The sequence below is a fragment of the Remersonia thermophila genome, chromosome 4 (genome assembly GCF_042764415.1).
Source record: "Remersonia thermophila strain ATCC 22073 chromosome 4, whole genome shotgun sequence".
NCBI classification, from domain to species: domain Eukaryota; kingdom Fungi; phylum Ascomycota; class Sordariomycetes; order Sordariales; family Chaetomiaceae; genus Remersonia; species Remersonia thermophila.
In genome coordinates, this window is record NC_092220.1 from 2,725,864 (window position 1) to 2,749,833 (window position 23,970).

The 23,970-nt window shown below is 60.7% G+C and overlaps 6 protein-coding genes across 6 annotated transcripts; 4 read left to right on the plus strand and 2 right to left on the minus strand.

Moving 5' to 3' along the window:
- Nucleotides 1-276: 276 nt before the first annotated feature.
- VTJ83DRAFT_4920 (uncharacterized protein) lies at nt 277-2,228 on the minus strand (the record flags this gene model as incomplete). The annotated part of the gene is made up of 6 exons (XM_071011463.1): nt 277-934; nt 995-1,486; nt 1,551-1,590; nt 1,654-1,712; nt 1,793-2,102; nt 2,156-2,228. The coding sequence occupies 6 exons, from the start codon at nt 2,226-2,228 to the stop codon at nt 277-279; spliced, it is 1,632 nt and encodes a 543-aa protein (XP_070866370.1).
- Nucleotides 2,229-12,141: 9,913 nt separating this feature from the next.
- Nucleotides 12,142-13,332, plus strand: VTJ83DRAFT_4921 (uncharacterized protein; the record flags this gene model as incomplete). The annotated part of the gene is made up of 2 exons (XM_071011464.1): nt 12,142-12,299; nt 12,804-13,332. 2 exons carry the CDS (start codon nt 12,142-12,144, stop codon nt 13,330-13,332), a joined length of 687 nt encoding a protein of 228 aa, XP_070866371.1.
- A 1,123-nt stretch (nt 13,333-14,455) lies between these two features.
- Nucleotides 14,456-15,847, plus strand: VTJ83DRAFT_4922 (uncharacterized protein; the record flags this gene model as incomplete). Its single annotated transcript, XM_071011465.1, has 3 exons — nt 14,456-14,526; nt 14,676-15,666; nt 15,767-15,847. The coding sequence occupies 3 exons, from the start codon at nt 14,456-14,458 to the stop codon at nt 15,845-15,847; spliced, it is 1,143 nt and encodes a 380-aa protein (XP_070866372.1).
- A 2,418-nt stretch (nt 15,848-18,265) lies between these two features.
- On the minus strand, nt 18,266-19,871 carry VTJ83DRAFT_4923 (uncharacterized protein; the record flags this gene model as incomplete). Its single annotated transcript, XM_071011466.1, has 3 exons — nt 18,266-18,435; nt 18,494-19,041; nt 19,123-19,871. 3 exons carry the CDS (start codon nt 19,869-19,871, stop codon nt 18,266-18,268), a joined length of 1,467 nt encoding a protein of 488 aa, XP_070866373.1.
- Nucleotides 19,872-20,361: 490 nt separating this feature from the next.
- Nucleotides 20,362-21,605, plus strand: VTJ83DRAFT_4924 (uncharacterized protein; the record flags this gene model as incomplete). The annotated part of the gene is made up of 4 exons (XM_071011467.1): nt 20,362-20,382; nt 20,455-20,604; nt 20,667-20,780; nt 20,841-21,605. The coding sequence occupies 4 exons, from the start codon at nt 20,362-20,364 to the stop codon at nt 21,603-21,605; spliced, it is 1,050 nt and encodes a 349-aa protein (XP_070866374.1).
- A 957-nt stretch (nt 21,606-22,562) lies between these two features.
- On the plus strand, nt 22,563-23,936 carry VTJ83DRAFT_4925 (uncharacterized protein; the record flags this gene model as incomplete). Its single annotated transcript, XM_071011468.1, has 2 exons — nt 22,563-23,141; nt 23,247-23,936. The coding sequence occupies 2 exons, from the start codon at nt 22,563-22,565 to the stop codon at nt 23,934-23,936; spliced, it is 1,269 nt and encodes a 422-aa protein (XP_070866375.1).
- Nucleotides 23,937-23,970: the final 34 nt, after the last annotated feature.

The window sequence follows — 23,970 nt, forward strand, 5'->3', positions numbered from 1 at the left end:
GCGCCGTGGCTCGGACATAGCTCATTAGATGCGCCTGCAAACGCCGCATATTCCTCCCCATTCTTCAACCGTCGCCCAGAATCCAGAACCGAGAATAACCAAGAAAAGGGTGTCGCGCGAGGACCTGCTCAACTAAGCAACACCGGTCTATCGGGGCATATGTGAGAACGTCGCCCATGTAGTGTAAAGTGAGGAAATATCGTTCATAAACCCCGTCCGAGACCAGAGAGACAAAAGAAAAAAAAAAAAAAAAAGAGAAAGCCGAAAGAGGAGGCCTTAGTCCCTTTCTGCTGACCTGTCGTATACCTCTTCGGGACCTTCTTCGATGTCGTCTTTCTCGTCCATGCGTCCCTTGGGCTCGGTGATCTTCAGGCCGACGTAGGCGCCGCCGATGGTGACCAGGCCGGTCGACCACCACGCCAGCCCCGAGTACCCGGTCTCGAGGCCCATCGAGTAGAGAAACCCCGAGATGATGGGCCCGAGGGCCCGGCACAGGCTGGCCGTCGATGCCGCCGCGCCATTGATTGTGCCGAGCGTCAATGTCGTGGGCGCCGAATTGGTGATGAGGATAGCGTTGCTCGGGTACGCGAGGGTTGAGAAGCTGCACTTCCACACCACGATCAGGTAGATGCTGGCCATGCGGATGCTTTCCGGGAGGAGGACAATGTACGGCGTCGTGAAGTAAAGAAGCGGGTACAGGACCGACATGAGCTTGAAGAGCCGGAGCGGGCCGAGCCGTTGCGTGATGAAGGGGAACAAGAAGTGCGTCGACACCATCGAGTAGATCCCCTGCACCGACAGGATGAGGCCGATCGTCTTGGTGTCCAAGCCGAAACCGTCGGCAAACTTGAAGGGCAACGAGATGGGCATGGGCTTTTCAGGAGGCATCGTGCTCAGAAACACCGGGAGAAGCGAATCGAACACCATGGTGTGGCTAAGGACGAGTCAGCAAAGATGCGCACAACGAATCCCGGGCGCTGGAGGTTCGGCTTACAAAGCAAGAATCCCGTACGACGCGATGATGGTGAGCACAGGTTTCGTGAAGATCTTGGTGGCGGGCTTCTTGGGAGGCGCCAGCTCGCACGTCCCGTCGAGGCTTCGGCGGCCCTGGCCCTGCTGCTCCGAAACGTCCAAGGTGCTGTCGGAGAGATATCCGGGCAACGACTCCGTGTCCGACAGAAGCGGCTGCTCCTCGGCGTCTTTGGCCGCAGCCCTGCTCTTTGAGTTGGCGGCGCTCTTGCCGGGAAGATACGACAGCAGGTATTTCCCGAGTTCCACCCCGCGGTCGCGGCGTTGCTTCTTCTCGGCGTGAGTCTCTTCCAGGAAGAGCAGGCCAATAATGACTCCGACAAACACGCAGCACGCGCTGAAAAGGTTGGGGAGGAGGTAGGGGAAACGGTCCCAGATGCTGCCCGGCGCGAAGACCGACGGCAGGCTATCCACCGGCTTGGCGAGAGCGCCTCCGATCATGGGTCCAACGATGGAGCTGTCGCCATGTTAGCAATCCCCGGCGTCGTTTCACGCAAGCGAGCTTGTCCAGGCAGACGTACCCAATGCACCAGACCAGCGGCATCACGGCATAAGCCCGAGCTAAAGTATCCCCACGTTAGCGATGCCGTCGCCATGGCGCGCTTCCGTGCCCAGAAAACTCACGTTGATGCTCCTTGACCGTCACCAGCTCGCCCACGGTCGTCTGCAAAACTCCAATGTTGCTTCTTCGTGTCAGCCCAAGTGTCCCTTCTCCTCCTTGTCTCCCCCTCCCCGCCAGCGTCACAACCTGGGTGGAACGTACCCGTTCAGGAACCCTCCCAGCGCACGAGCAAACAAGGCGACCTGGAGGTTCGGTGCGAAGCCAAAGATCAAAACGCTCAGCCCTGTCCCGCCCATCCCCATCAACAAGACGGGCTTCCGACCAATCTTGTCGCTGAGCCTCCCCCAGAAAACGCTCGTCATGAACTCGGCAAAGGTGAAGGACGACGTCACCATGCCGGCAAAAAATGAGATTTGGCTCTCGTCCTGGGTCAAGTTGAAGTCCTTGACCATGTGATAGATGTACGGGAAGATGGACATGAAGGCAATAGGCTCGCATATCCGGCAGAGAGCTGTGGACATGTTAGAAACCGGCCCGAATGCATAGTCACCACCGAGGACGTACCGAGAACGAGCAACTGTTGTGCCGGATACGGCGGCAGCTCCCGGCAGCCGCCGGCGCGGTTCTGTGTCCTCATGGTGGGCAGTTGGGGGATATGGTGAGAGGAAGGGTCTTGGTGACGGTTGTCACGATGCTCCCAAGGGGAATGTCTCAAGCAAGTGAAATTGGCGTAATTGTCCTCCGCTGAGCGGTGATGTGGGCGAGCGGGAGTCGTGGTAGGGATGGAGTGTCAAGGCGGTGACTGGTTGTGGAGACACAAAGGGAGGGCTTGATGATGTCCGTCCGAGTCCAAAGCCCAGGGAAGCAACTGACACCCTACTGGGTTGAGAGCAGTCCGACCAAGTTCCCAAACATGGACGGCGAAATTTAAGAAAGGACAGAGGGCTCAAGAGGAGGATCAGAGGATGGGGGAGGCGGTATTTGAAGTGAGACGGGTACCAAACGACTGGGAGTGGGCGTATATACGCAGTACACTACTCCCCTGGGCCCAAGAGCCGATCAGATCCACCATGGAACGAGTTCCCATGGGACGCATCCCATGGAAGCTGGCCGGAAGGCTGAGAACAAAGGTCACCAGATCACCCATCTCACTGTGTGGGGACCCTTGCGCGGGACGCGGGCAGGAGAGAGCAAAAAAAAAAAAAAAAAGCAGGGGAGAAATCACTATGGAGGGACACAAACAGCGGTGACAGCGCCCGCTACCCGGTCCAAGACGAGAGGGACGGGCGATCCTTGAGGGAAGCACTACTCCGCAGAGGGTAAGCCTGGGTTGTAGGTGCCGAAAAGGGTACGACATGAGCACAGCGGAGACCTGTCGACGAGCATGGTGGGCCGTGGGACAGGGCTCTCAGCTTGGCAGCGCCGGGATCCACTCCCAAAATCACAGCCACGCATGCCCTGGCACGGCTGACAGGGGATCCGCCAGCAGGCTAATGGTTCGTCGCCGTTTCGCTGGGACAAGACGCGGGATCCTGTCTTTTGACGGCCTCCACCGTTGCGCTTGGGGTGTGAGAGAATTGCCTGTCCGCCGCACCCCAGGGGACCTTCCCCACGCAGCATGGCATACTGTGTAGGTATGATCCAAGCCGTGACGGTATATTCCTGTGGCTGCGGCGGCGGCGGCGGCGGCGGCAGCGGTGGTGGTGAAGACGATGATAATGATGATGGTGATGATCCCTGCACTTCACGAGCCGTTCTGCGTCGATAAGAGAGGGGTGTCCCCAAGCAGCGGTCCGTTGACTCTGCGAGCAAAAAAAGAGGAGTCGACGGGTAGCCGCATCAAGAGAGTCACCCATGGACGTCGGTTTGGGCAGAAGTGCAACCTGGCCAGGCCGGGTGAATGGCCGGGGAAGCGGTATGTTTTGGAGGCGGCATCACACAACAGGACGTAACAGACCGCCTTCGGGACTCAAACACACATCTTGTTGGGGACATGAATGGGTCATGGCCAGGGCTGGCGGGGTGCTCCGGAGCGGGGACTGAGAGACACTTGGCCGGCCGCGTGCTGAGCTGTCGAGTCTGACGGTGAATCCTGACACGATCGGGCAACCAGGAGCACCTAGGCGGCTTTCCGCCCTCCTCTACCGGCCCCGCGCGAACCTGCTTCTCTACGGACTCCTGCGGCTCTCGGTGAGGTCCCATCCATGGAGGCAGTTTGGAGGGAGGGAGGGGTTGGGTGGAAGCTACCGAGATCAGGCGACGTCATCCCTCGCGGAGGATAGCCCTGCAACCCAAGCGGCGCGCCTGCATGATCAAGCTTTCCCTCCAGATCCTCACGCCCTGGTGCGGGCGGGCGACGTTAGGCGCGGGCGTGTCATTCCCGCCATGGCTCATGCAGAGAAGCTAGTAGTAGGTCGCGGATGGCGCCTCCTCCCTAGGTCGGGTTGTCTTGTCCTCCTTGAGGCGAGAATGAAGGCAGAAAGGCGACAAGGGGAAAGCCGACCGGTGGAGCGAGTTAAGAGCTGATTGGGCGGGACCGGTACGTCGAGAGGCGGTGTACCGTTCGGGAACGATACCGGGATGCAGAGACATGCCAAAGGGCCCTGAGGAACCCGCTGTGATGCAGGAAAATCATCTCCTTCCATGGCGTCTAACTTGGGCATGAAGCTGGCATGGATCGGCTGCTGTGTGCCGAGTCGCAAGGCATGACGGGCTGGGCCGGGGGGACGGCGCAATGACGGCTGGCACGCTGGCCCGAGCAAACACCACGTGAGACATTGGAAGGTCAACTACTACTGAGTACTCAGTATACTGTTACTGCAGGCACAGGGAGGCACGGTAGGCATGAAAATGGCAAGCCGGACGGCCGCATGGTCGCATGGCACGCTTGGCATCGAGGGGTCAGGTGCTGACACCGAGGTTGCTCCCGTCTCCAACTACGGGACGGAGGAAGAAAACCGAGCTTCAGGTTGCCCAGGATGCCCAATTTGCCCAAGTTGCCTTTTCCTGCATCAGGTAGGTAGCGAGGATTAGGTCCCGTCGAACGAAGAAGAAGCTCGGAAAGAGAGCCCAAGGAGCTCCTCTTTGGACGCGCGCGGGGGGGGGGGGGGGGGTAAAGAGGGGGGGGCTGCGAGGTTGGGTGGTCTTCATCCATGCGGGATTCTACATACTTGCGACAGTAAAGCGCTCTTGCCGCAGAATAGTTACAGTAGAAGTAGTCCGCCACTGTAGTTTTCATTCAGGTCCCCGTATGCACGAAGTACTTTGTACGTACCTCTCAACAGAACTCTCACGCTCTCGCTCCCGCTCGACCGGGATCTGCGCTAGCTTTCGCGCCAACGTTAACGGCTGGTTGAGCTACGTCATCCGGGCCGGGGTCATCGCAGCACTGACACGCAAACCGCAAACGAGCAGGCACCTCAGTGGCTGGGGGGATCGCTATGTAGGTCTCCTCTCGACGGATTCGGGCACAATCTTCACCACCAGCGAGCAGAGATGGCGCGAAGCCGCTGAGCCGGAACAGCCGTCCAATCGCATCACCGGGACAACCAGTCTGAGCGCAGCGTTTCTGCTGTAGTATGCATGGGTTGGATGATCGTTTGCTCCGTTGGTCCCTTGCTTTCTCGCGCAACAACAGAACCAACGAGGAATAAGAAACAGCAAACCCCGGGGCAAGGCGACGCCACTCAGACGACCAAGGCCCCATTTCGGAGAAATCGCCCAATTGCATTTCTGATCAGTGACGCTCAACAGCCAGCCTGATCAAATGCCGGGGGGGGGGGGGGACAAGATGGTCCTGTTAGGCGCTGACCCAACCCGATCTCTCTCGCAGAAGCCGCCAGGACGCCTGAGCTCTTTAGCCAGCGCCCGATGCTTGAAACGGGCCAGCAAGCGTTGCGCTGCGAAACAGCTGCAAAAGAACTTGACCCTTGCTTGTTTTGGAGCTCCGCGAGGCTTCGGCCGCCCCGGAGCACCTGGGCATCAGCGCGTCAGGTCCCGGATTTCCGGGATCACCCGCCCAGCGGCGGACCGGTCTGCGCAGGGATGGCTGGCCTCCTTCACCGAGTCCCACAACAAGCTGCGATTCGATCGGAGAAGCGAGCCTGATGCAAAGCTGACGCGCCTACGGAGTAGTGGATGCAGCAGCCCGGCGGGGTGAGAGAATTTGCCAAAATGTGCAATATCGACAAAAGAAACCACCTACAAAAAACATCAAGTTATCGCCTGATTTGGCGTCGCACACGGCGTTTGGCTCTGCCTCCCGGCTCCCTTCCGACTCGACCGGCCACTCCGTTGTCCACCGAGCACTACCCCGCAAGAATTGGGACATTTACACTAGTTACTGGCGGTCAGATGTTCAGCGGGGCGGAACCGATCGCAGTCGCGTGCGTGGAGGGACAGAAAGGGAGGTGGGGGGAGGAGGGGAAATGATGTGCTGCCCCTGAATATGCGTAACTACCATTTGCCAAGTTACACAGCAACGTTTGAAGGGAGAGTCTAGCGAATTGGCTCGCTCCCATCATCCACGCGTGCGGGTTGCAGCACGTTGGTGGCAACCCAACCGGAAGCAGTACCACGCCGATGGAGACCCCCCGACCATGTGGCAGATCCGCTCACCTGATGTCAAGGAAACCTGACCCGCGGCTCCGGTGCCGGCGCCGGGACGGGGCTCCCGATTCGCCACACCGAAAAAATTAACTTTCTAAAACCGAGGCCCGGTTGCGAAGGCTAGCCCAACGCGACTCCATCAAACCCTCTTCACGCCCAGTCGGGTCTCGCCCCCCGACCGACTGCAGCCACCAGAGACAAGCCAATGTCGATTGTTTCCAGCCCCCACATGCCGATCGACTTCCTTTTTCACCGCATCGAGCTTGACGATTCCCTGGCGAAGCTCCCTTCGCAGGCTTCGAGGCGCCGATCCCTTTCCGTTAACGCTCGTTGACGACAAGCATGGCGATGATTCTCAGGGGTGTACAGAGTACGGTTAGGGAGCAGTCACCATGTCGGTGAATGCACAATGTGGGAAGTGAAGCCATGTCTTGCTTCGTGATCTGCGGATCGCACAACCCCACACCCCCCCTTGCCAGCTCGCTTCCAGAAAACCAACCTTTCCATTCTGGTGCCGCAACCAGACTGCTGGGCCGGGGTGGCGGGAGGGAAAAAATGATCTCTGGCGGCTCCCAGCATCAGCACGCCAATCATCAGTCTCTGCCCGCCTTGCCTAACCCCCTGACCAAGTGCCGGACGCACGTCGCTGACAAAATACCAGGCGGCCAGGGCTTCCCAAACCTGACCCCACGCTATCCCCCCCCCGCCCATTTTCCAAAGGGCTGGGAGTACATACATGGCGTATGTAACGTATACACAGCAGGTCGAGTTGGGCGGTTCCATCAGGGGTCAACATCTTGCCACCACTCTCTAAAAACACACGGATTCTGACGAAACTGGTTTCCCGTCCGTCATCGTTTCATCCTGCGAAAAGCAAAACAAGAACAAAAAAGCAAGCACAACGGTTGGTGAAAACGAGAATCTCCGTGCTTCGTCGGGATCCATCCACGGCTGAGGAAGCCCCAACAAAGCTGAGACTGCGCAGGCCACTCTCATTGGCCATGAAGATGCTGACCTTGCTTTAGCGGGCGCATCCAGCAAAAATCATGTGCCCCAAACGCGCCAAACGTTCCCAGCGCACCAAAAAATTTCGATGTAGCGTGTGTGCTTGTAGGGTTCCAGGGAAGTGAAGCTCGAAATTTGACTCCACCAGAAGCCAAGCGAACCAGACGTTCGGGTGCAGTCTGCTGGACAAGGCAACGATTCTGGGCTAGGTAGTGCCGGGGGTGGTGGCTGGTTGGAACCATCGCCCACAGCCATGCAGGATAGTCCGTCCGTTTCCCGGCTGCTTGCGCGGGCATCGTGCATCTACATACTCGGTAGTGCCGCGCGCGCCTGCCCCGCAGTTGGCTGCACAACGTTGGCGATGGAAACGAGAGAAGCCTGCTGCCTTCTGGGTTAACGCCCTCTAACCATCCCAAGTCTTCAGGCCCGATGGGGGATCACGACGAGATAACAGCCTCCTCCCCCCCCCCCCCCCCCACCCCCTTCCCACCCCCGCCCTTTTCCACCATGTACTGCGTACTACTACACTAGCCGTGCCACCGACAAATCAGGGGAATCAAGGGGCAGAGTTGTGCTTCTCCGAGATGGAAAGGCAAAACAAATGAGACCTCCCGAGGCCGTGTAGGGGCCCTTGTCGCATAGAATCATTGACCTGCTACACTAGAACAGACCCAGGCCTCAATGCTTGCTTGCTCACATCCATGTCGTGTCATCATGTCATCATGCCATGCACCGCACTTTCCCGCTCTCGTCGTTCGTGTTGGCTTGACCCGCCGCGCCCATGCTGACGGGCGCCAGGGGGAGGGGGGGTTCCAGGAGAGCGGTGTACTGTGTACATATCGAGGGGATGGCCCAAGCACTTCATCGGCGGCGTGTTCATCAACTAACTATGTAGGTGGGTTGTCGATGCGGCAGCTCCACCGTTCATCGTGGGCTCCCGTCAGGGTCGCTTCCAACAAGGAGGTCGAACAACCGAAGCGTCAACAGTCCCAGTGCCGCCGCTCCCTCCGTGCGCTACCTGATGGGAGACGACCCTCCGGAGACGGGTCATGCCCTGATCGGGCGGGGGACCTGAGACCCGCAAAGAGTCAAGGGCTGGTGTGCTGTGTAACGTTGGGCTTCTCAGAGGTTGCAGCGTCTCGTCATCGAGGCATGCTAGCTCGGGTTTCGTGGGTTTCGTCTCCCTCTTGGCCACGCCCCAGCTGGCGGCTCCGACGTCATTCTCTCCCAGAACGCCGGGCCACGCGGGGTGGCTTGGGGCTTGGCTCAACCTCTCCCCCCCTGCCGACCAGCGTTCCCAAAAGCTCCCCATCACACACACCCGGTGCCTATGGTTCCATGGACCCGAGCCATTGGGTCTCATTGCCTGCCCTGTGCGTCGTTGGCGCATGGATGGGTCTTTTGGTCCACACGCGCGTGCGCTCTTGCCTCGTGGAACCCCCTTTCACGGTCAAAGCTTTGAGGGAGCCGAGGGCTCTTTGAAGCGCTCGGTGGGGGGATCACACCCGTCGCTTCCCAAAGCAGGGGCCAGGCTGGTTCTCAAGGCTCCTGTTGGTAAGCTCGGGGTTTCGGCAGGCACACGTGTCGTTGCCGCCCCTCACGGCATGCACGGCATGTCCGCCAACTCGTCTCGGTCCCGTCACGGGACACTGTCGACGGCGAGCCGGTTGCCCGATGCTGCTAGACGGTAAGCAAGCTGGAAGCCATGACGGAATTCGTCCGTGATGGCCGCCCGCGTTCTTGGCGTGTTTCTTGGTTGCGAAGCTCGACGGCACGGGATCGGGATTGTCATCCGAGAATGGCAGGGCGAGGGGAGGGAAGAGGGATGAGGTGTGCCAGTAAGACAGAGAGAGGTCCTGGAAATAATCGATGTTGCTTACTACTAGTTACTGCTGCCGCTCTGTTTCTGCCTCCCACAACCATCACCACGACCCTCACCGCTGCCATCATAGAGTGTACCTTCCCGCTTCCGGTCCTTGATTTTCTGCCTTTTTGCTGGAAAAAAAAAAAAAAAACTTTCATCTCTTCCCTCCTATCTCTATCCGCCTAGCTAGACCCGTCGTCAGAGGCATCCACCATGACAACAGAACTGCGAGCACCTTCCTCTCTTCGGCTTTCTACAGACAAACTGTCACCGATTCGCGGTTGCCTGGGATGCAACGATCGGTAGCAACCCAGTCCGGACGTTCTACCTGCCCGGTCGACAACGATGTACCCGAGCGAAGCGTTCACATGCCGCGCGAGCTGCTACGCGAGCAGCCCTCTTTCTGCACATTGCTCACCGGTCCTCGTCGTCTTTGGACGAAACAGGCCATCGACTTGGGTCGATGACACCATCACAGTTCGCATTTTTCCCTTAGTTGCCTACAATCACACGCTGCTTTCGGGCGCCCACCCTTCCCCCACCCCGGATGCCGAGCAACGGGCGCTGCGGCATGACGTTTTTGGAGGGGCGTACCCGGCCTTGGATGCTTGGCCTGCTTCTCTTACTTTCTGGTTCTCGACCTCGCGACGCTCAAGGGCACGGCAGTGTGTGGCATAGCCACCTCCCCGACGCCGCCGATGGCTTCAACCCACACCAACCCACGAAAGGTCTCTGTCGCGACGAGCAACCCAGCTGGCTAGGTGCGCCGATGGCGCCAATCTCTTCACCCCGTTGGGCCGAGGGCGTGCCGCCGGAGGGTGACTTGAGCTGCTTGGCAAACCACGCATGTTGTTCGCCCGCGGGAGAATCCTCAGCGTGCAGCTGCATGATGCGACGGGACGCCGGCGATTCAGCAAGCCTCTGCAGCAGATAGCTCTTCGGGTTTTACCAACAGCATTGGATTGCTTCTCTGGGGTTCCCGGTCACGTTTCAGCTCCTTGGCACTCCATATCCAGAATACGGTGCAAGCAGGGGAGCTGGAGGCGGCGTCTGTCAGGCCCTTCGAACAACGCAAGCAGGGGACGTTGGCAGGATGCAGACATGTGCAACACGCAGCGGGCCATCTCGCTTGTCAGGTTTCTCGCGTGTTGGGCTCCTATACAGCATGCGAGTGTCCGATATGGGACGGAGGACGGGTCAACGCTTGACCGCCGAATAGGGTCCGAAAGTCATCGGGGAACTGCTTCGTTGGGGAGAACCCAGCATGGCCGATGAAACTAGCCTACGAAGGGACGCCTGTTGTCTGCCATCAGTAACCGGGGGGATGCACTATCAAGACTCATCACCCTGAACAGAGAAATGATGTGTGGTGCGGCTGCTGAGCATTGAGACCAAACCGAGCGTGTGCCAACTCCGCGCGGCGCGCATGATGGCGTGGCATGGCAAGGCAGGCCGGCGGCTCAAGTCATCCATGCTATGGCTCGGAGCATCACTGCGCCACAACCACTCTCGGACATGGATGGAGGGGAACGTGCTACACGGCTTCGCTGGACATGCCCCCCGAACGGCCTGTTTGGGCGGGCATGGCCCCAGCTCTGTGCCAGGCATGTGCCCTGTGTCCATTTGGGGCGCTTGCTGACGAGAATGCATGCCAGAACCCCCTCCTCTTTGCCCGCCCCCCCCCCCCCCCCCTCCTCCTTTACCTATCTGGCTGCGGCTGCAGGAATAGTATTCGACGCACATTCAGCGCCTCTCGGGCTCTCAGGCTTTTGCTTGAAGATGCAACAATTCATAGTTGCGAACTGGTTCTCAGGACGCCGCACTCAGGCAGCGTTGAGGTGTCACGAGGACCAAGTGCATGATCTACTATCGCGGGGGGGCTTAGTTTGACGGACGTTCGTTGGGCTGGCTGCAAGAGGAGCGTCGTTAAGCCCTTCTGGCGCGTTGGCGTCAGCCATGGCCCAATCCGCCATCCTGTACATCATTCGCAGGCCGGTCAAACCATGCACGGTACGGCAGGGGCCGGCCGAACGAGGAGAGACAGTCAAGGCTCAGGGCGGATCCATACGTGGAGGGTGTATGACAACGGTGGGAGCCGGAATGATTCCGAATGGATTAGGTGCGGTCTCAAGACGGAGACGCCGGCTCGCCCGGCTTGAACGGCCGTCGGCCGTCCAGCCCACGGATCCGAGAACAATGCGGATTGCTCTGCGCTAGTTACTCCGTACATAGACGGGTATGCTGTACGACGGGGATCTGGCGCGTTGGATGTGCGGTGATGGTACCCCCGAGCAACAGAACCCAGTCCTAACATGGATTGTGGTGGTGACGGAGCCTGAGGTGACACAGAAAAAAACGTCCCGGGTGGTACGGGGCGTGAGCCAGGTGGTTACGTGCAGCTCTGATCGCCGACGAAGATCATCGAAGGGCAATCCAGGAGCGGAAAGGAGAGACATTCGGCGGGTTCCATGACAAAAGATCCCTGACAAGAAAACAACAGGCCGGCAAAAGGGGAAAGAAAAAAAGAAAGAAAATAAGAAACAGCAACATACACAGTAGGTACCTAGAGAAGACGAGTCGACATGGCGTCGGGAAAGAGCTTCAACGTTGCAGCCGCCCGACGCCATCGAACCTTCCATTCAAGGGCAACACCCCCACTTTCGCAAGGTCACATTGCTTGACCCCGCCATGGCTCCGCTAGTGACACAACTTCATCTTTTGCAACCAACACGGCCTTTTGCCCACCCGCCACACCACCAACAAAACTACCTGGCCTCCGTACCCTGCTTTCGCTGCGAAGGTACATCCGGCCTGTGACGACTCCCTGCCGGGTCTCGGTCGCATCCACGCTCCCGCCACCGCCCTCTTAGCGGCGATCGCAAGTACCCTCGCACGCGCAAACGCGAGGCGGTATCTCGTCCTGCACTAGATCGAGCTCACGGACAACGTGTAAAATCACCCGCGGACCAGCCGAGGAGGGTAGATTCAAAAAAGCAAGCACCACGAAAAGAGAGAGAGGGAGAGAGAGAGAGAGAAGAGACTAGTTATCCCCGCCAAGCAATATCAGCAAACCATGGCAAAGAAGGGCGGAGGAGAGGTCAACAGCAAGAAGGCCGCTGGCCAGGCTCGCAAGGCCGAGGCCGCTGCACGGAAGGCGGCCGAGGCGGATGCAGCGAGGGAGGCGGCCGAGGCGGCCGAGTGGAACAAGGGCGCAAAGAGCAACGCCAAAAAGTGAGTTTCATCTCCCTTCGTCGCCGTCGTTCGGGCCCGCTCGGCCAGTTTGTTTGCTGCTCCTTGTCTGCCGCCCAAGAGGCGAGACAACGGGGCCCCTCCGTTTCCAAGGAAGCTTCTTGCTGCATGGCTGCCGCTTGACAGTCCACAGACGGTCCCCGGCGAGGTCATGTCTCGCCTGTTCATACAAATGCCTCCAAGGAAGGCAACGATGAGGGGGGTTGGGTTTTGCAGGGGCCACGGCATCCGCTGGCGTGCTGGCCGGAAGGGGCCGGAGCTGATCGCCCTGCATGCCGCTCGCTCGGAGAGAGAACTCGTTGCCGTTGGTTGCTACGTGCTGTACCTACCTCCCTGGCCCTGGCTGCTCTTTCTCGGAGGGGTCGGTGGACCAGGGAATCCCCCTGACCGGCAAACGCTGCCGAACCCTGCATTCGAGTTATCCCTCTTTTGCCAACAGACATGGTCCAGGAGGCTGGCTGACGTTGCCATGCTGACATGAACTAGGGAAGCCGAGGCGGCCAAGAAGGCCGAACAGGCCCGGAAGAAGGCTGAGCGCGAGGCGCTCCTGGCCGAGGAGGAGAAGAGCCTGCCATCGCGGGCGACGCCCAAGAACGCCAAAACAGCGACCAAGAAGACCCGGGGCCTGGACCTGTCACAGCTCGACAGCCTCGACAGCGGCAGCGGCAAGGCGCTGCCCGCCCTCAACGCATCGGGCATCGACAACGCCCTCGACGCGCTGTCGCTTACGGACAAGTCGGACGCCACCAAGGTGGACCGGCACCCCGAGAGGCGGTTCAAGGCGGCCTATGCGGCCTTTGAGGAGCGCCGGCTCAAGGAGATGGACGCCGACGGCAGCGGGGCGGGGCTGCGGTTGAACCAAAAGAAGGAGCGCATCAAGAAGGAGTTTGAGCGTAGTCCCGAGAACCCCTTCAACCAGCTCACGGCGCGCTACGATGCCAGCAAGGATGAGATCGCCCAGCTCAAGGAGAAGGAGCGGTCCAAGATCGAGAACCGCCTCGCTTCGAAGGACTGAAGCAGCGCGCAGAAGGTAGGCAAGCTTGCCTGTGTGGGCGTGGGCGTGGCTTAGTCAGAGCAAAAGAGCCAGCCTTCATGCGGGTCGACGGCGCACTCGGGATGCGAAACGACGGATTCATGGCACGCTAAACGCGGCATCCGGTATATATCAAGGTGGTGTTGCTCACGGGGTGGGACCCGGAGCCGGGGTTCTGGGCGGGGCACGGTTCGATATTTGCTGGGGGCTATCATGCACCCAGCCCGGACGGGAAGGCATGGAGGCTCGACGGAGGTCAATCTGGCCGAGGCGGCTGTCCAATGGCGGCGGGGCGAGCAGCCGGGGCCGCGGCCTTTGGCTTGGAGAGATCGCCAGGGTTGAACGGGAGAAGGGAGGGGAGAAGCAACCGGAAACGTGCTGCACGGGTGACACATCAGGCGACGTGCCCCCGTGAGCCGCTCGCAACGGTCCAAGGATCGATACGAGGCACGAAGAGTTAGCGTCAGGAGCTATAACGTCATGGAGCATGGCCTCTTTGCGGAAAGACCAGCACGAACCATTTGGATACTGGCAAGCAGGCGCGATTCCAACCCCCCGCGTGCCCAGGATACTGCGTACGTCCCTGATGGGGGACCTGGTAGTCTTCCCTCCTTGCGCTGTAACGTGTCGACAGCCGCCATGGCGTGGCCGGCTTCCATGGTGCCAGCCATGCTTACTGCGTACACATGGTACACCGACTTGTGCTTGCTAGCATGATGGGGCGTTTCTCAAGGTACTTTGTCACTCCCTCATTCCGTCTCGTTTCCGGCTGTCCGGAATCCAGCCGTCATCTAAGAAAGGTGCCTAGGTTGGTCCCGTTACGAGGTTGTCAGGGGTGAGAAAGAAGAAAGGCTCAGGGTTGGAGGAAGAAGGTAGACAAGCATGCCACACCCAACTACCAACCCTAACCCTCGACGCTTTCCCATCTTTGGGCCATGCAACACCACGACGACGGGTTGCCCCACTCCCGCTCATGACCATGATCCACCGCCTGCCTCCCTCTGACCATCGCCTTCGGGATGCTATGAGACCAGCTGCTGTCACCTTGACACGCGAAAAACCGCCGGTATTGTGAAATCTGAATTGTCAAACAAAATCCTTTGCCATGTCGTCGCCAATATCGGCCAAGATGGCCTCCCTGCCCGCCCTGAAACGGCAGCACCTCCTCGCCGAGTTGTAGGTTCATGGCTCGCTCTACCATTCCATTCCCACGTCCTCCTGCTCTACCTTCGGAAACGACCAGAAACCCACCCTACCGTACAAGGCGAAACCCCCCAAAGACTAACCTACGGGCTCTAACCGCCTTCCCCGCCGTTGCAAAACAGCGCCGGTCTCAAACAAGCTTGCCCCAAAGGCGTCTACGTCGCGCCCACGCCAGGCGACCCTTCGCTCTGGACCGGCGTGCTCTTCGTGCAAAAGGGTCCCTACGCGCCCGCCGTCCTGCGCTTCCACATCTCCTTCCCCGACGCCTACCCGGCTCGCCCGCCGCTCGTCACCTTCTCCACGGACCTGTTTCACCCCCTCATCACCCCGCTCACCACCTACGTGTACTCCCCCGATGCGGGGAGCGACGGGGCCGAGGCGAGCGCGGCCGATGACGAGAGGCTGCTGCCGCCGGGGGGGTTCAGCTTGAGGCATGGATTTCCGGGGTGGTTTGGCGGGAGGGCAAGGGGCAGGGGGCCTGCTCCGCAGGGAGGCGAGGGCGGGACGGGGTCAACAACGGCGCAGACGGCGCACGCGACGCCGGCCAGACCGGTGGCAACGGCGACGGGCGCGCCGGGACCGGGTCGGCGCCCGGGCTGGTCCGGCGCACCGCCGCCCGACGTTCCCGGGTACGCCCGGACCCGGACGACCGGCGCCGGCGCCGGCGGCGCCGAGGTGTCCATCTACGATGTGCTCAGGTATCTCCGGAGCGTCTTTGACGACGAGGACGTTCTCGACTCGGTGCCGCTTGAGGCGGCCGGGAACCCCAACGCCTGGCTTGCCTGGCGGACGCACCGGAGGCAACAACAGCAGGCCGCCGCCGCCGCCGCCGCCGCGAGCAAGGGGCAGCAGCCGCAACAGCAGCCGCAACAGCCGCAGCAGCAGGAGCAGCAGCAGGAGCAGCAGCAGCAGCAGCAGCAACAACAACAACAACCCGGTGGTCCGGGCCCGGAACCCAGCGCCCCTGCCGGTGCTCCTGGGAACGTCAACGGCAACGCGCTCCCGAGGCGGCCCGGGGAGTGGAACTGGGAGGGTGTGTGGGAGGATCGCGTCAAACGAGGAATAGCGGCCAGCTTGTCCGACGGCGTGCTGTTTAACACATCGGACGACGTGGTATGTGGATCCGTCCTTTCTGCGGTGCCGCCCGCAGCAACGTCTTCCATTCCGGTACCTTGTCTCTTGTTCTTCGCGATGCTGACCCGTTGCCATGCAGATCACCTTTCTCGGTATGGACGAGACCGAGGTCGAGAGCGCCAAAGCTAACCTGCTCCGGACGCTTGACGCCGCCACCTAGGACACGCAGCCCGTGCGGCCGGGTCCGGCCCTCGCCTGCTTGTGGGCGAAATGGCGACGGAGGGACCACGGTCGCGGACTTCCCTTCCGAAAAGAGGCAACTGATGAGAAAATTGGTGGGGGGGGGGGGGGGCGGGTTGCGTGTGATTGAGCGAGAGAGAGAGAGAGTGCGTATGTGTTGGGGGTTTGGGCGGGAAAGAAACGACATATGTCAGCTTCGGCCGGCAGAAGCGCTTGCATGCCACCATCGGCTGACGACAAGGCTAGTTCCCTACATTGGATGACACCCAGCAAACCTCGAACGAGCCAACGCAGGCACAGCCCGTCAGTCTTACAGGACTGTTGTGGTCCCCCGCAGGGGGTTTCTCTGGATGTGCTTTCTATTCGTGACGCCCACACAGCAAGTCTTGGGCGGTCGGTCGCTGTCGCGGATACCTGTGTCCGGCGCTAGCCCGCCGGGGGTCCACCCCCCTGGGCATATGGCCGCCCTGTCAAGACAACAAGGCTCGGCCCTGTGGAAGCCGCACTCAGGAAATTGGATCTCGGGAGGGAAACTTTGCCGAAAACCGCTGCACATCACCGGGCCAGCCAGCTACGCAGCCCCGGACGAGACCATTGGACGATCTGGAACCCAACCCCTAGCCAGAGCCTTGTCCTCAGGCGCAGCAGCTCGCATCCCGTCATCAGGCCACCCGACTCCCCCGGCGGCCCGGTGGCACCAAGCCCCCGCCCCCCCACCCCGTACGCTGTCGTGAATGGCGTCGCCATGGTATCGGATGACCGTCACCACCAGGGCATTATCACCTTGCCCCCGCCCGGCGGCGACCTAGTCATTGTTGAGATCCCAACCGTTCACCGTGCTAGGACCCTGGCCACATCTGTTTCTGGCGTAGCCAACAGGAGGGTACGCGACCCATCCTCCCCGGTTGCCTCCCTCCGCCCCCCACCTCTCTTCGGGACCTCACGCCAACCCGAGACGGAACCGACTTCCATGGGAAGCACCCGTCGGGCGTCCCTAGGGCTGCCGGCATCTCTACCGCAACCGCCGCTAGCACCACCACCTCACCGCCGTCTCAGCTGAAAAACCGGCTCGGCCAGCGAGAGCGCCAATCAATAAACCCATCGCGCCGAAACAGGCAGACCCGTCGATGCTACCACCGATGGAGAAACCAAACTAGGATCCGACTTGTCATCCCACCCGAAGGAGACGGTGACACCCCCCCCTCCCCTCCCTCCCCACCCGCCGCCTCTCTCCCTCTTGACCGGACACATGGGCTCCGAAAACACACAAGAAAAAAAAGAAACAGGAATCATGCCACCACCACCACCACCACCACCACCACCACGACGTTTGCCGTCGGTGGTACGCTCGGCCCCGGGGGTCCGCCGTGAACCCCGAGACAAGAGAGCTAGAGCGCGAGGCGAGGCGACGTCCCCGCGGTGCAGGTTCGATTACGATGTGCTGGTGGAGATAGCGCGTCAGCACGTGGGGGAAAGAGAAGGGGGGAGGAGCGCTATCCCTGAGACAGCACTTGGTCCGAGCCAGAGGCGATCCCCCAATGCCAGAGCTTGAGCCGGAGACGGAGCCAGAGACAGAATGAAGCCGGGCAACTCAGACTGAAATGCGTTCGTGCCCTACACAGCGGGAGAAGGGATGGTAGCCGTAGATCGCTAGGCCGTGGCCGCCCCTGAGAGAGAGAGAGTTGTTTGTCAGCTTGTTGCTTGTCGTTGGGCCATTTTGTTGGTTACTATCTCTCGGTTCGTATTTGCACATCTGTCTCGCCTTTACAGGATATAATGAAGCGTTAGCTAGCCCAAGGCAGCCAAGAGTCTGTCCTGTCCTCGAAGTCGGGATGGTGTAATGCGGTTTCTATGCTGGGAAATCCTACTCGTAGTGACTAGCAACTCGAGGGCCTTGGGGGCTGGAGATAGGACATGTCTCAAAACAGATGCGGCCCATGTATTTTATGAAGGTGAAACCTAGACAGTGCCCCCTTTTCGAAATATCTCATGAATAGATCTGTCCGTCATCCATGGTGAGTGGTATCATCAGTTGTCTCATCCCGGACTCGTTCGGAGACTACGAACTGCTCTCCCTCGATCCCTTTCCCCCCTCCCCCCTCTCCTCTGTTGCTCCCGAGAACCCAATCCCTCAGTACACCGTTTGCCCTATACCATTGGGATCATTCTTCGTACTAGAGAATGGCCAGCCCCTTGGCACGTCATCAACCCCAACTTCCTTGGGGGAATGGTCCTCTTGGGGCCTCTGAACCGGGCGACCCAAAACGCAGCCTCGGCGCATCCGGTGTGAAAAAGAAGGCGCACGCAAACCCCCTTGATGGCCTACGCTCGCCGCCGGAAGCGGCCGGGTCACCTCGCCAGCTCGCAAGATTGATATCCGGAATCTCAAAGAGCGGTCTCATGACTCGACCATCATCGTATCATCCCCGTCAAATGCCGGCCCGGGCTGCTCAGCCGGTACGCCTCTTCCACGGCCGGCAAGCAGCTCCCTGCGGATCTCGGGGGCGATCTTGTCGTGGCCGTGGTTGAGGAGGAGGTCCAGGAGGGCCTCGCGCTGATCCTCCGTGACTGGACACGAAAGGTCAGCAAAACGTTTCTTGAAGTTTCGGGATCCAGAAGAACTCACTGTCGTTGCGGTAGCGCTGGGCAAACACGAGCATGCACTGGTGGAAGATGACGGGGAGCGGGGTGTGGGCGGCGCTGGCGTCCCTCGCGGCGGCGGCGTAGCGGAGGAAGTGAAAGACCAAGGCGTCAACGCACTGCCAAGGCAGGGCGTAGCGCTTTTCGAGGAGCACCTTGAGCATGTAGTTTGTGGCGCTGACGCACTCGGACTGCTGCGAAGCCTGCTCCGCGGCGATGTCGCACAGCGTCTTGATGGCGGCGGCCGAGTGGAGGACGGGGATGGACACGCGAGCCAGCACGGCCGAGATGATTTGCGCCTCGCGCAACGTGCAGGTCCCCGAGGCGGCGAGGGGGAACAGGAAGCCCTTGAAGAAGCCGGCGGGCTTGTAGAGGGCCTTCTTGAGGCAGTTGAAGAGATGGACGTTCAGCTTCTTGTGCTCGTAAATGTCCTCGCGCACACGCTCCAGGATGACCATCTCCATGAAGCGCTGGACGACGGCGGGTTTTGCGGAGACGAATATCCTCGTCGCGGCATAGCAGGCGTTTGGCGTCCTAGGGGGGGGGGGGAAAGCAGATGGTTAGGCTCCGCCCTCGGGCATCCAACGCTTTACGACGATGGGGGATTGCACGCACCATGACTCGGGCCGGGTGACCTGGAGGATATCTTCCCAGTGCGGGATGGTGGGCAGGATCTTGAAAGGCTTGGGCAGCGGCCCGGACTTGTACCGCGCAAGGATGAGGCCGATCTTGGTGTAGACCTCGACGACCTTGGGGGGCAGCTCATAGTCCTCATCGACGGGGTTGTTCAGGTCGTCGCCGGCGCCCGCCATGGCCTCCTTCTCGGCGATCTTGGCCATGATCAGGTCGGCCAGGTTGGTGCTACCGCCCGCCAGCTCATCCCCTTCTATCCCGTCTTGCGGCTTTTGGTCCCAGCCGTGCGTCAGCAGCGGGTCGTCGTTCATGCTGGGCGTAATGAACTTGTTGAAGGTGTCGAGATCCGCGGCGTCCACCTCGATCTCTTCGACCTCGTCCTCCTCGTCGCCCCACTCGTCGCCATTGGCAAGGTCGTCGTCGTCCAGGTCGCTACCGCCGGCATGGTCGTCGAAGCGGGAAGGGTCGAAGTCGAAGGCCGATGGCGCAGCGGCCTTTGGGTCGCGGGCGCCGGACTGGCGTTCCTCGTCGTCGATGAGCTCGCGGCTCATGGCCAGGATCTTGCGGGAGGCTTTGGCGTCGACGTAGGACTGCTCCTCGGCCACCTTCTTCTTGTCGGCCCGCTTGGAGGGGCGGCCTTCCCTGCTCTTGAGCACCCCGGTGGCGAGCAGGTCATCTTCGAGGGGGTTGTGTCGCCGCTTGTGCGACGATTGCGCGGTTGCCTTGGGCATGGTGGGCGGGTCGGGCCGGGTCGGGTCCTCCAGGTAGGTAGGTAAGTAGGTCGGTAGGTAGGATAGAGGCAAGGGGAGGGTTGCTCAAGCGTTGAAGCGATCACGGACCGTCCTGTGATTTCAACAACCGCAAAACCAGTTCACTTCAAGCACACACCAAGGCGCAGACCGCTCGCGGGTGCTCGTGATCGCGCTGCAAGTCCAGGATTTTTTTGGTGCTCCCGAGAAAAAAAGTCCCCACTGTGGGGAGCCAATGGCTTATCGATAAGCACAGGCTGCCCCGCGATGCCCCGCCGGCGACGGTGGTGACGGAGAGATGGCTGTGAAATTTATTGGCAAGCCCAAAATCCCGTCTCACAAAAAAACCATGCAGTGAGATCCCCGGTAGCAGGTGCACCAAGGGTTTGGCTTTGCTTGCTCAGGTACCTAGGTACCTACCTATACACGGCTTTCCAGGGTAGAAACAGAAACAGCCACAGACAAAGTAGCGATGCCGACGGAACTGGAGGAGGTAACACCGTCTCCCCGCCTTGTCTGTGAAAAGAGAAACCCGGAACTGACTGCAACGGCTTGTTCGCGGTAGCTTGTGGGTTTCATCGCCCACCCCAACCCGTCCATACGCAAGTTGGCGGCAGAGAACCTCGTGCCCTATTCGACCGAGAATCCTTCCATCTTCAAGACGGAGGACCTGACCCCTGTGAAGCATCTCAAGTTCTTGATTCGGGACATACCAGTGAGCCACCTCGCCCGGGTTCCGCGAGCCTTGTTCCCCTTGCTGAATCGAGGCGCCCGTAGGAAATCGCCGAGCATGCCATCACCATCCTGATCAACCTGACGGGCGACCCCAGGGTCCTCGAGTTTGTGGCCAACGACGACAGGTTCGTCGGCATTCTGCTCGGCCTCTTGGTGGTATGTGCGGCATCCCCGGGCGCGACGTGCCGCAACACGGGAGCTGACAAGGAGGCGTAGGACCCCAAGGAGCCCAACGCCAATCTGCTCGCCATGCTGCTGGCCAACATGGCCAAGCATGACGGGCTGAAGAGCCTCGTGACGCGCACCCAACCCGCCCCCGAGGGGCTCGGGTCGCACGAGCTGGTGCTCAACCAGCTCCTCGACCTGTTCGTCCGAGGCGCCGACGGCTCCTACAACAAGCACGCCAGCTACGACTACCTGGCGTACGTGCTGGCCGACCTGTCCAAGCACCCGGAAATCCGCCAGTTTTTCCTCGCCGAGCAGGCGTACGACGGCGTGGTGCCGCTCAACAAGATCAAGGTGTTCACCGAGCACAAATCCGACATCCGCCGGAAAGGCGTGGCCAGCACCATCAAGAACGTCGCCTTTGACGTGCCGGCCCACCCGGCCTTCTTGGACGAGGACAAGGTCAACATCCTGCCCTACATCCTCCTGCCCATCACGGGCAACGAGGAGTACCCGGAGGACGAGATGATGAGCATGCTCCCGGACCTGCAGCTGCTGCCGCCCGACAAGCAGCGGGACTCGGATCCCACCATCATCCAGACCCACGTCGAAACGCTGACCTTGCTCGCGACGACGCGCGAGGGGCGGGATCTGATGAGGAACGTCAACGTGTACCCCATCATCCGCGAGACGCATCTCCGCGTGGATGACGATGGCGTGAGGGAGGCGTGCGAGAGGCTGGTGAACGTCTTGATGGCGGACGAGCCGGACGAGAACGCCGACGAGGAGGATGACAACAGGGTTGTTGAGGTATGAAACGTCACAGGAGAACGCCGGGCATCGCGAGGGGGGGTGGGGGGCAAGATGAGGACATCCCAGACCGGGATTCGAAAAGACGTTGGGGTGGAAAGCAGAGGTGGAAATCGTCAGAGGAAGGCGGAGCAGCGGTCTGGCATCTTCCTACAGAGAGATGTTGGAAAAGGGGGAAGAAGAAGGGGAGAAAACAGGATACCCAAGATGAGCGGAGGAGGAGGCTGAGCATCAAGGCGGTCCAGCCCGATAGATTCATAGAGAAAGGATGTATACAATGCCTCGGATTCTTTTTCTTTGCCAAGCGGAAACGAGCAAGAGAAATATGAATGAAGAACGATACCTAGAACCTGGAGTCGTGAATGCGCCTAGTAGGTACCGACGTACCTACCTTGTCAAGTTTTGCCCAACCTTCAGGTAGCCAAGGTACCTTAGCTAAGAAGATATTCGAGAGGTGTTGTATTGTATTGTATTGCACAAAGTACTAGGTAGGTATACATAGGTAAGGTCACTAGCTACCTATTGTTTGTTCATTGTTTTTATTTTATTTTTTTCCCTTCCCTATTATTCAAGGTCGGACCCCCCCCCCCCCCCCCCGGGCCCCCCCTTGGAAGGGCCGTGCCAAGACGCATTTCCCCCAATCATGTGGTCCAAGCTCCCGTCCCGTGCCCGACCTGGGATTGGATGCATTCGATCTCCATCCGGGCTTGGCTCAGCGTAGCCTCGCGCCAGACTCCAAATTATTGCCAGAGACAAACGCGACATCGCGACGATACCCGTTCCACCCCTTCTCCCGGTCTCGAATCCAACCCATTCCAATTCAACCTCATCCCATCGAGCCCCATCCGATCAATCCAACCCCACCCCCAACCCAGCCCAATCCAACGCCTCTCCCTGCTGGCCCTCGGCTCGGCGCCTCGCCAATCTCCTCCCCGGGCGACTCCTCTGAGGCGACTTCTCACCATGGCCGCCAGCGACGACCCTCTGCTGCTCCTGCGGCAATCCATCGCCGCCGGCGCCAAGATCCTGACCACCGCATCGCCCGACGGCAGCGAAGACGTGGCCCTCTCCAAGGCCACCCACCTCGTCTTCACCCACCCGAAACGGGTCGCCGTCCCTCTCGATACCCCAACCCGTTTCACCTCGGCCAACGAGACGGTCCAGAACCTGCGCTCCATCTACTTCGCCTGGCTGAACCGCGACCATGCCATCCCCGAGTACAACGCCGCCGCGGCGAAGCTCAACGAAGACCTGGCCGGCTCGGCCACCGTCCACTCGCTGGCCTTTGTCGAGCGCCTCGTGCTCTTTACCTACTTGGAGGGCGCCCAGGAGGAGGGCGAGTTCATCAAGCCGCTTCCCGGCGCCAAGGACGACGCCGCCGAGGCCGCCGCCGCCGCCGCCCCGGGCGCCTCGCTCAAGTCGGCCGCCGCCGCCGCTGCGCGCTCGGGGAAAGGCACCCTCGACCCGCGCCTGGCCCATATCTACAGCGGCGAGCGGCGGATGGGTGACCGGAACTCGGTGCTCAGGGGTGTGAAACCAACCGTACGCTCTCCCCTGGCTCTTTCTCTCTCTCTCTCTCTCTCTTGGAATGGGCTTTTCCCCCCGACGCTAACCTCACGATAATGACGACCACCGCCACCACCACAGGACTTCTCCCACGTCCGCAAGCTCGCCGCACCCTTCATCACGCGCAAGCCCGGCAGCGGCAGCCGAAGCGCCCAGCAACTCACGGCGGGCGGCCCCGGCCCCGCGTTGGCCCTTAACCAGAAGCCCGCGCGCCGGCCCGACCCCATCATCCTTCTCTCCCCCTCGGCGTCCTCCCTCCTCCGCATGGCCAACGCCAAGGCCTTCCTCGAGGGCGGCCGCTACCAGCCGCCCGACTACGGCCTCGCGGGCGCCACCGCCAGCACCACCCCGTCCATGCTGCACGTGTCGCGCCTCCTCAAGGGCATCGACCCGGCCCGCCCGACGCGCTTCATCCTCGTCGAAGGGCCCGAGCAGTTCAAGCCCGAGTACTGGAACCGCGTCGTGGCCGTCTTCACGACGGGCCAAGCCTGGCAGTTCAAAAACTACCGCTGGAGCCAGCCCGCCGAGCTCTTTAAGCACGTCCTCGGCGTCTACCTGGGGTGGCGCGGCGAGGAGCCGCCCGAGACGGTCCGGTCGTTTGGCCACCGCGTCCTGGCGTGCGCCGTGGATAAGTGGCGGGACCCGGGCCAGCCGGGGGCCGAGACAAGCCGGTGGAGGGACCGGGAGGTGGTGGAGGCCATCTGGAAGGCGATCGAGGAGAGCATGCGGGCCAAGGGTTGGAGGAAGGATGCGGCGCCCACAGCCATTTGAAGGGAATCGCAGGGGAACCACACAATGGCGTGCT